At 32.8% G+C, this 15416-nt stretch overlaps 1 protein-coding gene and 1 pseudogene across 1 annotated transcript; both read right to left on the bottom strand.

Moving 5' to 3' along the window:
- Positions 1 to 1363: 1363 nt before the first annotated feature.
- LOC127794305 (zinc finger CCCH domain-containing protein 54-like) lies at positions 1364 to 2068 on the bottom strand. Its single transcript, XM_052325294.1, has one exon. The coding sequence runs from the start codon at positions 2066 to 2068 to the stop codon at positions 1364 to 1366; it is 705 nt and encodes a 234-aa protein (XP_052181254.1).
- Positions 2069 to 5905: 3837 nt separating this feature from the next.
- On the bottom strand, positions 5906 to 6867 carry LOC127789608 (ethylene-responsive transcription factor 2-like; annotated as a pseudogene).
- Between the last annotated feature and the right edge of the window lie 8549 nt (positions 6868 to 15416).

The following is a 15416-nucleotide window of genomic DNA, read 5'->3' on the forward strand; positions in this document are numbered from 1 at the left end:
TGACGAAAGAGTAATAAAATGAACTACTCAATTTAGAGAAATAAAATAAAATCAACAAATATATATAGAGAAGTAAAAATAACCTCATATTTGGTTCAAAACATTAGGTATGTCTTAATTGATGTTTCAAATAAAATCAGAGTGCTCTGAACCCGGAATATGCAAAAAGCATTAGAAGGAAAGACCAGAACTACATGGAAATAAACTTCAAAATCTGAGCCCATTGCCATGGACAAATCGATTTCCGCCAAACTGGGGCAACCCCAATGCTTTTTTGGGCTGACCCAATAAGGGTCCAAATATATGGGCCAGACCCGAGTTTAGTTAACTTTTATGGGTAACTTTTATTATTACCCGAGTTTAGAGAATTGCAGAAATATCCTTAAAAAGTTTAGAAATCATCAAAAGACTCGAAGCTTTGGAAACTGAAGCCCCAAAAACTTTTTTTCAAATTACCGAAAGGTTCCAAATTTTTAGAAATCAAAGAATGGACTCCAAATTTTAATTAAGATAGTTATATTACGTATTTAACAAAAAGAAACAATAATAATAATAATAATAATAATAATAATAAGATAAGCTTTCATGTACAAGTTTTAATAATTTGTTCCACTCATATTAATATTTCATGGGTTTTGAAAATAATCAAAATATATACTTAATTACATTGAAAAATTATAAATTTTAAAATATATAGAATTAGAAATATATTTTTCGCTATAGATGAAAGAGTTTATATATATAACATTACTGGTACATGAAATTTTTATTTTATTTTATTTTATTTTATGCTTGGTGAAAAAGGTAGTTGTTATTAATTGTTTTATGGAAAATGATTTCTTCCTTGTCAGGTGGCAACCACACATTCATGAGTTAATTATTTTTTATATTTACTTTAATGTAAATATATATAATTAATCATATTTTGTACATAAATGCTGTGACACATTATATAGAGAAAATGAGAAAAGTAAATACATTATGATGAACAAGCTTCTTGCATTAATTAGAGAAAAATTGATTTAAGGTTAAGGAGATAATGAAGTTTGCAAGGCGTAAACTTACGGCTTGCTTGTTGTGTTATCTCATTTATTATTGTTATTCTTATTCTTATTTTTCGTTTGGTTTATTTTATTTGCTGTGCTTTTATGAGATTAATTTTAAAAGAAAAGCGGTCACTAAAATCCAATTTGATTTTGCAATATTAGTTAATGGATTATAGAAGTTTGAAGTTATACACAGTACTACGTACAGATGCATATATGCTATCAAATTTTGCATCATTAATTTGGGCAAAATGAATGGTTTAACTCTTAATTACAACAACCAAATAATCAGGGCTGAAAATATCTATCTCTAATGGTTATTCATTCAGGAGATCAGCTATCCACCCTATATCAGGAGCATTAATCATTTGTTGCTCGGACTGGCACTGAACTCCCCTAGCCCTTTGATGATAGCCTCGCCTGATCGTCAAGCCACTTAAGCTCGCAAGAAAATCAGGGTTGTTTCCCCGCGTAGAAGTACCCTCACTTGGCCGCTGCTCTGCCACTGATGACGCCGAGGCTTCTCTTCTCTGGCGCCGACTTCTTCCCAATTCTGGTTCATCAATGGCTAAGAGTCGGCGATGCCCATTGCGGCGGTGCCTGAGCTCGGCTAGTGAGTGCGCGAAGAAACAAACCTTTCTCTCGCATGACTCACCGGCATTGCATGGGCGAGTACGGTACTTGTCGGGGTGTAGCCAGTACTCGAAGACCCCATGAGCAAACGGGCAGGCGTCGCCCCTTATGCAATCTCCGTCCTCGCGGTAATCTGGGCAGGCCACGGCTGCGTAATTGTACCTCCGAGGGTCGCGGCGGCGAGCCCTCTCGCCGCAGTGGGCATAGGGACACTGTGTCCAGTCGTGACTCCTCGTTCTCGGACACCGCTTAATCTTAAAACCATACATCCGAAATTCATCGGATTCGTATATGGTCCTGTCAAAGAGAGAGGGGTACCGACGAGGGTCGATCCGGGCAAGCTCCTGTTCAGAGAATTCATAGAAAGCTGGGTTGTCAGAGTTCAACATCTGCTGTGACATCATATCAATATATATATACAGATACAAAGAGAGAGGAACTAAATTAAGCTTCTGGAATGAAATACTGCAAGTTAATCTACAGTCTGAGAGGAATGTGCTTAAAATGATCTCAATGCAATGGAAAGATTTCAGAAGGATCGAGTATTCAAATGGGATTGCAAAAGCTGGGAGAGAGTGATCAAAATTAATTTTGGGAGAAGAAGAGATCGAAGCAAAGAGGAGAAGCTATAGCATATTTATAACGGCAGAAGTAACTCGACCGGGGTTAAAAGTTAACCCACCATCGGACCTCAAACCTAGAACCTGAACGGCGACCGAACGGAGAAAAGAAATTGCTGAGGGAAGCAATCATATAGCAACAAACAGATGGCGATGGCCAGTTTACACGTGTGCATGGCCATGCACCCCTGCCGGGCGGTCGGCTAATCGTCTGGGACTGGGATAAGGAAGCTATATTTTACTATTATTTTTTTCCCAAAATTTAAAAAAAGAAGGCACCGATTATATGAATCACGAAGCGTACCTTTTGGAATATAATATATATATGTATATAAAAAAAAAAAAAGAAGGGATCTGATATAACGATCCTAGACTGAAGAAATACTGATAATTTAAAGATATAAAACCTGACCAAAATTTAAAAAAAAATAGAGTAATTAATATATATATATATATATATATATATGATATAACGATCTCAAATATAGAATAGATAGAACAATTTACCTTCTCTCTTACCCCCACATTGTAACGAGATTTCTCGCTACATAAATCTCTTAATTACACGAGACTTCCCATTTTGTGAGGGTCCAAGAAAGATTGTGTTTCTGTACTTATTTTGCAATGAGACTGTTTCCACGATGGATTCATCCATGTTTCCTGCAAAAATAGATAAATAGAATGTGTGACATATTTTTAAGCTAATTAATGAATGGGCCTGGTGCGTGTTGGGTTTTGCTGGTTTGGTTTCGTTGTGAAATGTGCTGTATAGGTGCTTGGTGGGCTGGATCGGATCGGGTAATATGCTTGGGCTCTTAATTGTTGGGCCTGATGGGCCCTGTCTTTTAAGTTAATCACATTTAAAAAAAAAAAAAAACTGAACAAATGAATATTAATATATGACATAATAGCATGTACAAATAAATATGCATGTAAATTTTTACTCAAATTAAGGAACAATAAATACGAACAACAAATACTTCTATTAAAATTATTCGTGTATCATTATTTTTTCTAAAAATGTTAAATTTACTTTAATAAATAAATTAACCTTTTTGAAAATATTTAAAAACTAATTAAGAAAAACATTTTTCTCCCACTAATTAAATACAATGAATGAAAACTAGAGAAGGAAGTCTATCAAATAGAAGACATAAGAGAAAAACAAATAAGGATCAAAAAAGTAACTTTATTTTCTTAATATTATTATTAGTACAAATATATAGTTTTCCTTCCGTGTGAGATAAATTGTGCATCCATAGTTAAAGTATCTTCAATAAATTCAACCAATATTAGATAAAAATTAGGGAAAGCTAATTTAATAAGGAATTGAGATTGAAATATATATATACCTTTATGATTTCGATCTTTAAGAAGATCTCTACTTCTTGATTCCTCCTTCACGTCATTTTTAATGTGATTGCACGACTGTAGGAAAGAAAGAATTGATAGCATGATAAGATCAAGGTATTTACTCAAAAAATAAAAAAAAATTATGATAAGACCATGGAGCAAAGATGTTGTGAAGTTTGTATTGTTTGAGTCAATGATTTATAGCAAATTACAACCAATGCATGTTATACAGTTAGGCTGCTACGTGTCTAGTTATTTGAGTCTAACACGACTCAACTTCAATTGCGACCGACTAGTCTGAACTAACAACTTTTTGACGTAAGACTAATAAAACTATCTATTTATAAAAATAAAATAAGAAAAAAAAATAAATTTAAAGAAACTAGTCTCAAAGAAATTGTGAAAAGAAAAAGAGATGGAGTAAATTTTAATAAAATTCCTTACTGATGCATTTTAGCAATTGGCAAGTAATGCATGTTATAATTTTAGGTTTTTATGTATTAATTATATATATATAGTAGTTTGAATCTAACACGACTCAACTTCTACTATAATTAATTAATCTAAATTAATGAAACATTTATAATTATCATATTATAATAAAATGAGCTACTAGTAGTTAAATTTTAATTTTTATTATAATTCAGTCTAGTTTTTGATCCTTCATCAAATTATTGGTAACAAAAATTGAGGTGATATATGTTAATATAAAATTTAAAATTATTTAATATTATTATTAATACAAACCCCACAATTAAGTGATTTTGAAGTTTATATACTAATGTATACTATATTAGTTTTTGTTATCAAAATTTGATAAAAAAAAATGAAAAAAAATGACTAAATTATAAGAAAAATTAAAGTACAATAACAAATCTATTACGAAATAAAAAAAAATTAAAATACCATTCAATATAATTTACCTAAAAACTCAAGATAAATGAAGGCCCAATAACTATATGCAGCAACCCAATGGGCCATCTAATAGAACTAACCCAAAGGTCTGCCTTTCACACGTGCACGCTGTTTGTTTAATCAGGATTACCATAAGTATTAAGTGATGCTTTATGGGAATAATTATATCTAATTAAGGGGGCATGAGAAGAGAAATCACTATAATTAAATACTATTTAGACTCTGAGAAAGTTAAACATGACTGTTTAATTTGGATAGCCTATTTTCTTTTAAGGGGATAAATATGAAGTCACATGAGTATGAATGAACCTTTCAATCTCTTTGACATGAATATTTCTTGTAAATTTTTATATTTTATAAAAAGAGAGATCATCGTAATTTTAAAATTGTGCCAAGTGTAATTTATTTTAAATAAAAAAAATTAAACTTGAAATGATCACCCTTATATGATACCGATGCTCGTTTCCTCGATTACACTAGGAAAAATAAAAAATAAAAAAATTGTGCCAAGTGTAATTTATTATAAAAAAAAAAAAATGAACTTGTCAGGTAACTAATGTGCTCCAAGTAAATTAAAGCTCAATACCCAATGGGCCTTCTCATACAACTAACCCAAAGGCTGAAACGTGGGCTTACTTGGGCCCTGTCCAAATCCAACTCAAAATCAAACCAGACTGATTTGTATGTATTGGGCCTTAGTGCGTGGGTATATGCTAGATTGCGAAACAAAAACTGGGGACACTTGCTTCACAGGCCCATCACTCACCGAGTCCAAATTCGTCCTGATTTGAATGAAGCGGGTCAGCGATCATTGCTCATTGACCTATTAATTAATTTGATAAAAGGAATTTAGCAAGATCTATCTCTCTCTCTCTCTCTCTCTCTCCAAAAGACCCTTTTATGTTGCTCTCACAATACAAGTTAAGTAATGGTGCCACAATAAGATTGGATTTGTAGATGATGGATTCGATTTATTATTCTACGTAGTAAAATAAATCTTTCATTTGCGATTTATCTCATCTGTCGAAATTAAAGATACAAGCGAAGAAAGATCGCACAAGAACGATAATTCTAAAACACCATTTATGTTTCATGGATAGATGACTTCTCTTTCAAGAGAGAGAAGCTCTTGCCCAACAATTATCTCATCTCCTCTCTTTTTCTTTCTTTTTTGTCATTTTTTAACTATAATTGAATTTGCAACCTTAACTATATATGAAAAGAAGAGTGCAAAAGTATGAGTAAAATTTTTAAACCCACAATCTTCTCTTTTAATTCTCTTCTTCTTTTGTGTTTTTGTTGTTAACCATAAATTGTATTTACTATTTTTTAAATAAATTTAATATTAAAATGGAATTTTCCATTGTTGGACAAGATAGTTTCTTGATTATTGTTATCCTTTGTTATGGGCACAAACAGTGTAATTAATTCGCCCTTCTATAATCAATGGCAACACAGAACTATCTGACCAGTAGCTGCTCGCCAAGTGGCAATCGTTGTCCAATCTGCAAACCGATTGGAACCCACTCGATTGGCTCTCCATTTCCGTCTTGGCTGGCTCAGCCGCACTCAACCCTTTCCTCCTCTTCGAAGCCGACGCAGAGGGCTCCGGCGACCGCCTCTTAGCTGTTATCCTAACCGGCTCCGGATTGTCGGCGCCAATCCGGTGCGGGAAATTCAGCAAAGCCCGGGAACCACGAATCCGGAAGGCCGCTCTATCGTAAGCCAGGGCCGCCTCCTCAGCCGTCTCGTACGTCCCCAGCCAAATCCTCGCGCCGTTCTTTGCTGGGTCCCTTATCTCAGCCGCAAACCTTCCCCACGGCCGCTGCCTCACTCCCCTATAATGCCTCCACCTCTGCTGCGCCACCGCCGGCGCCGCCTCCACCAGAGGGGCCGCCAATCGGTCAGTCATCGGCGTAGTCGCATCCGGCTCCATTCCCTCTCCCGCCTCGGCCTTAACGTCCATCGCCGCTAAATTAAACGGCGTCCAGCCCACACTCACGGCGTCGTGTAACAGCCCATAGATAACCATATCTTCAGAGTCGTCGACTTTGAACGGCAAGTCGCCCCACGTCTCTGTCAGGCACGAGATGAGGCTACTGAAACTCGAGCTCCGGCCATACACTGGGAACTCGCCGGAACTAGAAGCCGGAATACCCTCGTTTCGATACATTTCAAGGTAATTTTGGAATCAAAGAGATCGGTGTTTCTGGGTCTTGAAGGTAAAGTGTAGAAAGAATGAAGAATTTGAGGGGGAAGGATTTGGGGAGCATGTTTTATATTGGGGGGGGAGATTCATGCACCCTGTGTGGGTAAGTGTTGAAATAAACAAATACTGTAGGGTGGGTTCGATGAAATTTCCAGGTTTTGCAAGTGGGTGCAAGTTGCTTGCTTTTCAAATTTTTTTGTTGTGTCACGTGCCTAATAATTTCCATATAATTCTGGTGCGGGGATGCTGACGTCATCGCCAATGCCAAGCTTAATAAACAAATAATTTTTTTAAATATTAATATAAAATGTTAGTAAAAATGTCAAATTTAATTATTTAAGCAATATTTTTGTATTAAAAAATATCCAATTAAATTATTGAAGTAATATTCTAAATAACGAAAATATTATTTAAACATTATATCATTAATAATATGTATATATTAATTATTAATTATTAATAGTATTAAAGATAGCATAGCTGGATGTTAAAATAGCATTTTGGTACTGACGTGGCTTTTGATGCACCATTCATTTTATTTAATAATAATGCCATCGGTTTTGTACACAACAAAGGACTTTTTATATTGAGAGAGAGAAAATTCACATTCTTAATTTCTTTTTAATTAATTTGTATTTCAATGCTATATGTTTTTTATTGGTTATATAAGGTATAACTCTTTTTATATATAATTAAACAATTATTATTAATTTTTTAAATAAATACTTAATAAAATTGACCGAAAATATTTTTAATTGAGAATAAATTATGATTGGTCCTTTGATAGTCTTCGCATGTTACGTCATTTGACATTTCATTTCTCACGTCACTACCCTATGCATAATGCTTTAGACAATGCCCAATGCATTTAAATTATTTTTTAAAATTAATTAATGACTAACTCACTTTGAATATCCAATTTAACTTATTTTTAAAAAATTAAAAATTTATATTTGTAATACCCCAAGAGTCCAAGATCAGATCCAAGAAAGAACTTTAGACAAGTTAGTATATCTATCGACTATAGTAAAAAATGAAACAATACCAGTTGGATAATTTTTGGGTTGAATGTGAATAAAGAACTCTGGAGTTAAGCATACTTGAACTATGGTAGTTCAAGGATGGGTAACTCTTGGAAAGTTCGCGTAAACCTATCAGAGTAAGTTGATTCGGTCATTTCTATCGCTTAATGCGGAATGTTATATGTGGTATCAGAACCGACTCTTAAAAAAGATGGTTCGATGAGGGCCGGGAGTGGCGCCTAGGGGCAAGGGCCTGAACAAGGAGTGACTCCTGGCAGACTTCTAGGATGGCAACCCCCAAAGGGGAAAAAATCTAGAACTAATTGTAAGATCACATGACGAGGACGTCTTGTGCTCAAAGAAGGGAGAATGTAATATTCCGAGAGTCCAGAGTCCAAGGTAAGTCTAAAAAACGACTTTAGAGAAACTAGTATATATATTGAGGATAGTAAAAAAGAAAACAATACAAATTATATACTTTTTGAGCTGAATGTAAATAAAGAACTTTCGGGTTAAACGTGCTTGAACTAGGGTAGCTCAATGATTGATGACCTCTGGGAAGTTTGTATAGGCCTATCAAGGTAAGTTGATTCGATTCTTCATGTCGCTCGATACAGAATGTGTTACAGTATTATTTAGTGCTAAACTTTTATTACATTACTTTGTTTTTCTTTTCATAGTTAAGTAATCCCATGCTAAGTTTAAATTATAAACGTGTAAAATTAAACTTAAATATAGAAATATTAATTTTAGAGGTGACTTGACGACCTTATGTTTGCCCATTGACTAACTCTAGACTAGATCTTAAAAATTTAACAGTAAATATTAAATATATCATAAACAACCTAAATATGAATAATAGATTAAATATAGTATTACATACACGGTACGATTTGGCTAGTTTTTGATATTTTTAATATGTCAAATTTCATTTAGAGATTTTTTTATCAAATCAAACATCGCAATTTGGTTTGGTATGTGAAAACCACACCGAAAAAATGCGGTGCGGTTCGGTATGATTTTTATAATTTGCCCAAAACATGCCTAATATTAATCCACTAATTGCCCTGGTGCGGTCTTCGACGAAGCGTTGAGAAGAGACGATAGTGCAGAGGCTGAGGGAAATGAGAAAGGCTGAAAGGGGATCTCCTCCAACAGCGTTTGGATGCCTCCAACTACACGATGTTGTCGATAGCTTGGCGATTGGATCGCTTGGTGATCTTGTGAGATCCTTATTCCTGAGAGCGCCTCAACCTCAAGTCTTGTAACAAGAAAAGGAAGAATGTTGTTGGCCTCGAGAATGCAACAGGGGTTGGGTGGGTACTAGGTGAAGAGGACTGCCAGGTGTGGATGGGTAGAAATGACTCTCAATGCGGCAGGGGTTGGGAATGGGTGTGAGAAATGAACAAAACAATGAAGGAATAGGGCTTGTTTTAATGTTTTATAATATCTATTTTTTAATTTTTATATTATTAGAATATTATGCGAGCAATTCGATTTTGAGCTAAATCTATTTTTCTCAAATCGCTTGACAACTCTAGCTATAACAGAATTCCCCATCTCAAACCTTTCCTTAAAAAAATTGCGTGATATGATGCGATTGATTTTTACGATTTGTTGATTTTTTTTAACACCCCTAATAGGAGTGAGCAGTTTGGTTTTTGATTTATAGTAACGTTGATTGTGATCAAAATATAAAGAGTTGTTCTCTTTATATTTTAGTTTTAAGTTTTGAGTTTTGAATTTATTTTTTATTTTATATTTTAAATGCCTATTTTGATATTGCTGAAAAACATTTTTTTTATAGCATTTTCTACATTTTAGAATTTTTCAGCACGTCTGAAATAAAAATAACCAAAATAATTTTTTGCGATCTTGAATTTTTTTATAATTTTTTTCTTATTTTAAAAAATATGAAAATAAACATATTTTTATTATTTTAAAAAATTGAAAACGATGTGAAAACAAGACCTAATTTTTTGAAATTTTTGTATATTTATTTATAAATTTTTCAAATAACTAAAAGTTGTAACGCAGAAAAATTTATATTAGGAGATTCCTCAACAGTCAATGCTTTTTAATTTTCATAACTTAGTTCATGAATTAGGGTACTTAGGATATATTTCGTCACTTGTGGAATCATAATGAATTTTTTACTACATATAATGTTTAAGTAAATGCATTGTCTTATACGTTAAGGACCCCTAATAATTGAGATGAGGAAAGAAAAAGATCCAAATCAAAGACCGCATAAAGAAGTCTAAATCCAAAAGGAAATTCTATCCTTAACCCGTGAAATTACTCTTCATAATCTACCTTATGCAAAATGTTTCATCAATTTTAAAATTTCAATTTTAACCCCAGCTGTAACAGAGAGGAGAGAGAGAGTGGGTCGGCTACCAAAATCGCCCCCCACACATATATATATATATACACACACGATTCGGCCATGGTAGCCGCACAAAGAGAAAGAAAGAGAGAGAGAGTGGGCCGACCCACACACATAAATATATATATACACACACATATATACACACACGCATGGTCGTAGCCATGGAACCTAGCCATGGCAGCAACAGGGAACCCAGCGTTCCCCGACTCGGGGCGATGATGGCAATATCGCAACCTCTACCATCGCAGTTGACGAAGGCAACGATGCTGCCATCGTCGTCGGGGTGGGGAAGGGTCGGGGCGGAGGTTTCAGAAACCTCTGCACCTCACGGTGCAGGGGTTTTTGATGGCCGCGGCCATGTTCTGTGTGTGTGTATATATATATGTGTGTGTGAGTATGTATATATATATATATGTGTGTGTGGGGGGGGGGGGTCGGTCATGACAACCGACCCACTCTTTCTCTCTTTTTTCTATATTACAATTGGGATTAAAATTAGAATTTTAAAATTGATAGAGCATTTTGTATGGGATGAGTTGTGAAGAGTAATTTTACGGTTGGGAATACAATTTTCCAAATCCAAATCCTTTGGCACATTGCCCCATTGCCAGTGCCCAATCTTTCCAATCTTCCTCTGTGGGCACAATCTCCAAGCGATTGACCAATAAAACATTGTTTATTTAACATGGTATGGTTGAGCAGCCTTTAGATTAATTAATGGACACACTTTTGAGTAATATAATAATTGTACAATATTGCAGATCAATGGCTCCAATTCAAAACTAAAGGAAGGGGGGAAATCACCCAAACATGCAGCTGCATGTGGGATGACGACGACGACGACAGTGGTTTCTGCCTTGTCAAAACATTCAAACATTTTGAAAAAAGTTGAGGAGGCGAGGCTTCATCCATGGGGTCTGGTCTCCTTAATTGTTTGACTAAAAAATGGTCCCATAGTTAGAAACATGGTTGTGTTCCAACCACGCATCCAACGCTTGATTCACCCACCAAACCACGCGACCAATGTAACGTTTTATTTTATGCACAGATGCTAATGATCGAATTCATCTTAACCAATATCTTTCATTTGAGATAGATTAGAATTAAAAGAAACAATTTAAAATGTTATTTGGGTATTTATTTAATGATATTTGTACATTAATAAACATATCTATACTTGTATTGATGTGATATAAAAAAATATATAATATGTTACATTAATATATAAATAGTATTAAAAATATTACAAGTAAGTGTAAAAATAATATTTTTCACGAGACATATACAGAATTAAATATTACACGACCTAATGTAATTCCGACCACGCACCCCACGTTGGATTCAGCTATCAACCTCAAACATTGTTGACCTAAATCACTTCCGAGGAAACCAAAACAAAAACAAGTGTTTGGATTCTCTTTTACATTTTAAATTTGTTATTTAAACTAAAATGTAATAAGTGCTTAAATAACTACTATATATATATATATATGAACATTTTAAATTCAATCATATATTAGAATTCCAATGATATATTATGGTGTTATTGGTGTAATTAAACTAGTAATTATATATTAATTAATGTAGATTGCAAGCCACCCAATTAGAAACATTCATATTTATATATATTTGCCAATCACCTTTACACAATTCAACTGTCGGCCTTCATATTTGAATTTTCTTTGAGATATTTATGAAGTGAGTGATGATCAGTTGGCTTACTACATTTCAAAGATTCCACCACCAAATTGCATCGCCAGATTGACTGGCTGGCTAGGCTATGAAATCAGGAAAACGTCTACTAAACATAATGTACAATATCATAAAAATATTTTTAAGTCAGCCAAATTATATATGAGACTAATTATGTACGTAAGATATATATTAGCTGTTTTGGGTTTAAATTTATGGTTTGTGGTTGGGGTTTAATTCATCTTTGTTAGTAGTATAAATATATGACTTTTTTAGATATGACATGAAGGTGAAAGATGTGTTTGATAGCATGAAAAATATATAAAAAAAATGTTACATTCAAGGAATTAAATACATAAAAAATGTTACAATTGCTACATATATAAACCCTTGTTGAAGTGTCTACTCATTGATTTTTCTGTTTTCTTTCGCTTTCTAAGCATTGATTTTTCATATTACGTCTTATTCTAAGACACCAAAAATAGTTACGTTTTCCAAAATGGGACCATATAGCTAAGCAATAGCATACAACCTTTGGTAGCAATTATTTCTATCTTCAACACTAGACTTCCAACTAATTTTGCCTTTTGCATTAGCAGCTGTTTGACAACTTTTTCTTCTCTTTTTTTAATCTAAAATACAATTTGCCCCATCTCAGAGCTATTTGTCTAAACTTATGGGTATAAAATTATATAGAAATATCAATAAACAATAATATATATTATTTTATTTAACATAATACTCTACATTATTTGTACTAGGCCAAGCCCAAGCTAAGTTAAGGCTACTAGTCATGTGACCCCTAGCTATGTTTCACCGAAACGGAAATGGAAAACGTTTCCTAAAAACGTAAAAACGGACATTTTTCTAAAAAAATAGTCATAAATAGAGTTCGAAACGAAAATAAGAAACGTTTCGAAAACGAGAAAACGACTCATATGAGGTGTTTTCGTACAACATAGACCCTAGCTACTCTTATTCCAATTAAGTTTCAACTTAATAAAGAATCATCATTTAGTATAGATATATACATATTATTTAATGAGATAAAGATTTAAAAATGAAGTACATTACTTGTTACATAATAAGTATAAAAAGTGATGTTTTTGGAATCACAACCCATTTGTCAAAGAAATTAGGCACAACAATAAATAAGTCAAAAAAATGCCAAACAACCAAAAAAAGAAACAACGAAAAATTGAGAGACCCTCTTATATAGGTTTCTCAATACTTCATTTAGAGACTTTTCAAATGCAGTTTCGATTGAAATATATCAACTAACTTTAAAATTAATATCTTGAAAGTCAGAATGAATGATTTTGAAAGACATTAATATTTTTTTATATGTCAATTTTAACCTGTATAAATAACGGTGATCTTCACTCTCTAAGTATGCAAAATCTTTTATATAATTTATCTAAATATTTTTTTTTTCAATTAAACTTATAACTTAGGCATTGAAAAATGTCCTTTAACTCTTTTCTATCTTACAATCTTCTAAAAACTTAAAAGATGATTTTCTTATTGTCATAAATTTGTTATTAGATCTCCATAATAATAAAAATAAATAAGATATTAATATTAAAAATAAGATAATATAAAGTGTCCAGGTGCATGCTCCTTAATTTATTACTACTCATTTGTCTCATGTTTTTTTAAAAAAGAAAAGAAAAGAAAAGAAAATAGATTCTCTCGTTATTATGTCTGAGACTTGTTAGATTTTGCTGTCATATGCTAGAACATGGATAAATAAAAATAATAAAATAAGCACGAATTTAGCACGTGACCTCATCCCTGGTCTTCATTGACAGTCAGCGGCATCTCAGCCCTTAGGCCCACGAACAGTGAAAAGCAACAAATTACGGAATCGCTGAGGATGATTCCCAATTGCCCCACTTGACATTAAAGCTTAAACTGCGGGCATAGGTATTATATATTCATAATATATGTATCCATTGGAAAAGGAAGTCAAGTTGGAAAGTTTTAAGTATCAAGGACTCGGAAGTGTCAGAAGTCAAGGTGGGTGCCCCCTGGTCTTGGCACGTGTTTTTTTGTAGGCCCTCTGATTTTACCCTAAATTTAACCCACCAGCTTTGGGCCTTCCCTCCCTTCAGTCCATTCCATTTTAGTAAAAGGATGAATTGTATCGAGCCTTTATGTGGTTTGAATTCTTTGCGTAATTTTTTTTTATACTTTATAAGTAAGTTTTTGTTTTTTATTTTTTTGGCAAAAATACCTTTTTTAACAAACAACGTTAATTAAATTTTAAATAAATTAAATTAAGTTCTGTTCTAACAACCATCTCTTTTTTATTTTTATTTATTATTTAGTTTTAATTTAACTTAATTAATATTTAATTAACTTAATTTAAATTTAAGTAACGATGCTAAAAATAGAGGGAGTGTCAGTGTAAAAAAAAAAAAACTAAACCACAAGGGTTTCTGTGGTTTATTATTATTTTTATAATTTTAACTCAATCAATATTTAATTAATTTAATTTTTATTTAATTAAGCTTAGCTAACTTCATTTGGAATAGAATGGCGGTCTTTTGCAAAAAATACAAACCACAACTATCTTCTAAGTCAATTCTAAATCATAAAAGATCTCATGACTCAAACCACAAAAGGTTAAGTGGAATGATTTCTATGTCAATTCTTTACTTTATTTAGATAATGTTTATTAAAATGAGTAAAATAAGTTTATATTAAAATAAAGTTAAAATAATTTCTAGATTAACATATGAAATTGTTAAAATAAAATTGAGAAATATTTCGAAATTTTTATCAAACTGTTTGTTAAATTTTTTAAAATGCACTAGAAAATATATACGTAATTTTTTCTTACATATAAAGTTTAAAATATATTTATTTAGAGAGAGTGGAAAATAAATATATTTAAAAATAATAATTAAGAAATAACGTGAATTTTTTTATAAAGGTCGTCAGATAAATTTAACAAATATATTAAAAATGATAAAAATTTAAAATATTTTTCATATCTTAATTTTTTTAATTTATATCTTAGTTGACAAACACTCTCTTAATACAAAAGCATATTAATCTCGCAACAAACCATGGTATTATTTATTTGGGTATTAATAATCTACCTCTAATTTGACCCAATGTTAGCCAATTAAAAAGAAGAATAAAAAATGAACTAACTTATTAACTACCCATTTAACATCGTTCTTTGCCTACGTATACCTTTCTCAGAGTCACTACCAAAATAAACCTGGCTAGTTACTTCGTTGCTCCTTCTCTTCTCCAATAGCGAACGAATCAAATGGAAACACTTGTCTGGTTTGGGCCGGTTGACCCCCGAACCGAAGGACCCTGGAAGCTCTGCTTTGGGGTAGGCCATGGCCCTCAAGACGCACCCATCAACCTTAAAAGAAAAGACAAAAAATAAAAAATAAAAAAAAAGGAAAGAAAACCACAGAAAAAGCAAAACAAAAATCACTTTCCCTTCGGCCGCACGCAGCTTCGTTGGTTTTATGAGGATTTTCCCAAAGGATCCTTCGTTCCACCCTCCCA

This window comes from Diospyros lotus, chromosome 1, assembly GCF_014633365.1.
Source record: "Diospyros lotus cultivar Yz01 chromosome 1, ASM1463336v1, whole genome shotgun sequence".
NCBI lineage: Eukaryota > Viridiplantae > Streptophyta > Magnoliopsida > Ericales > Ebenaceae > Diospyros > Diospyros lotus.

What these genes read in the sequence shown, in the direction of transcription:
- LOC127794305 (XM_052325294.1), bottom strand. Translation starts at nt 2,068, where the DNA reads ATGTTGAACTCTGACAACCCAGCTTTCTATGAATTCTCTGAACAGGAG.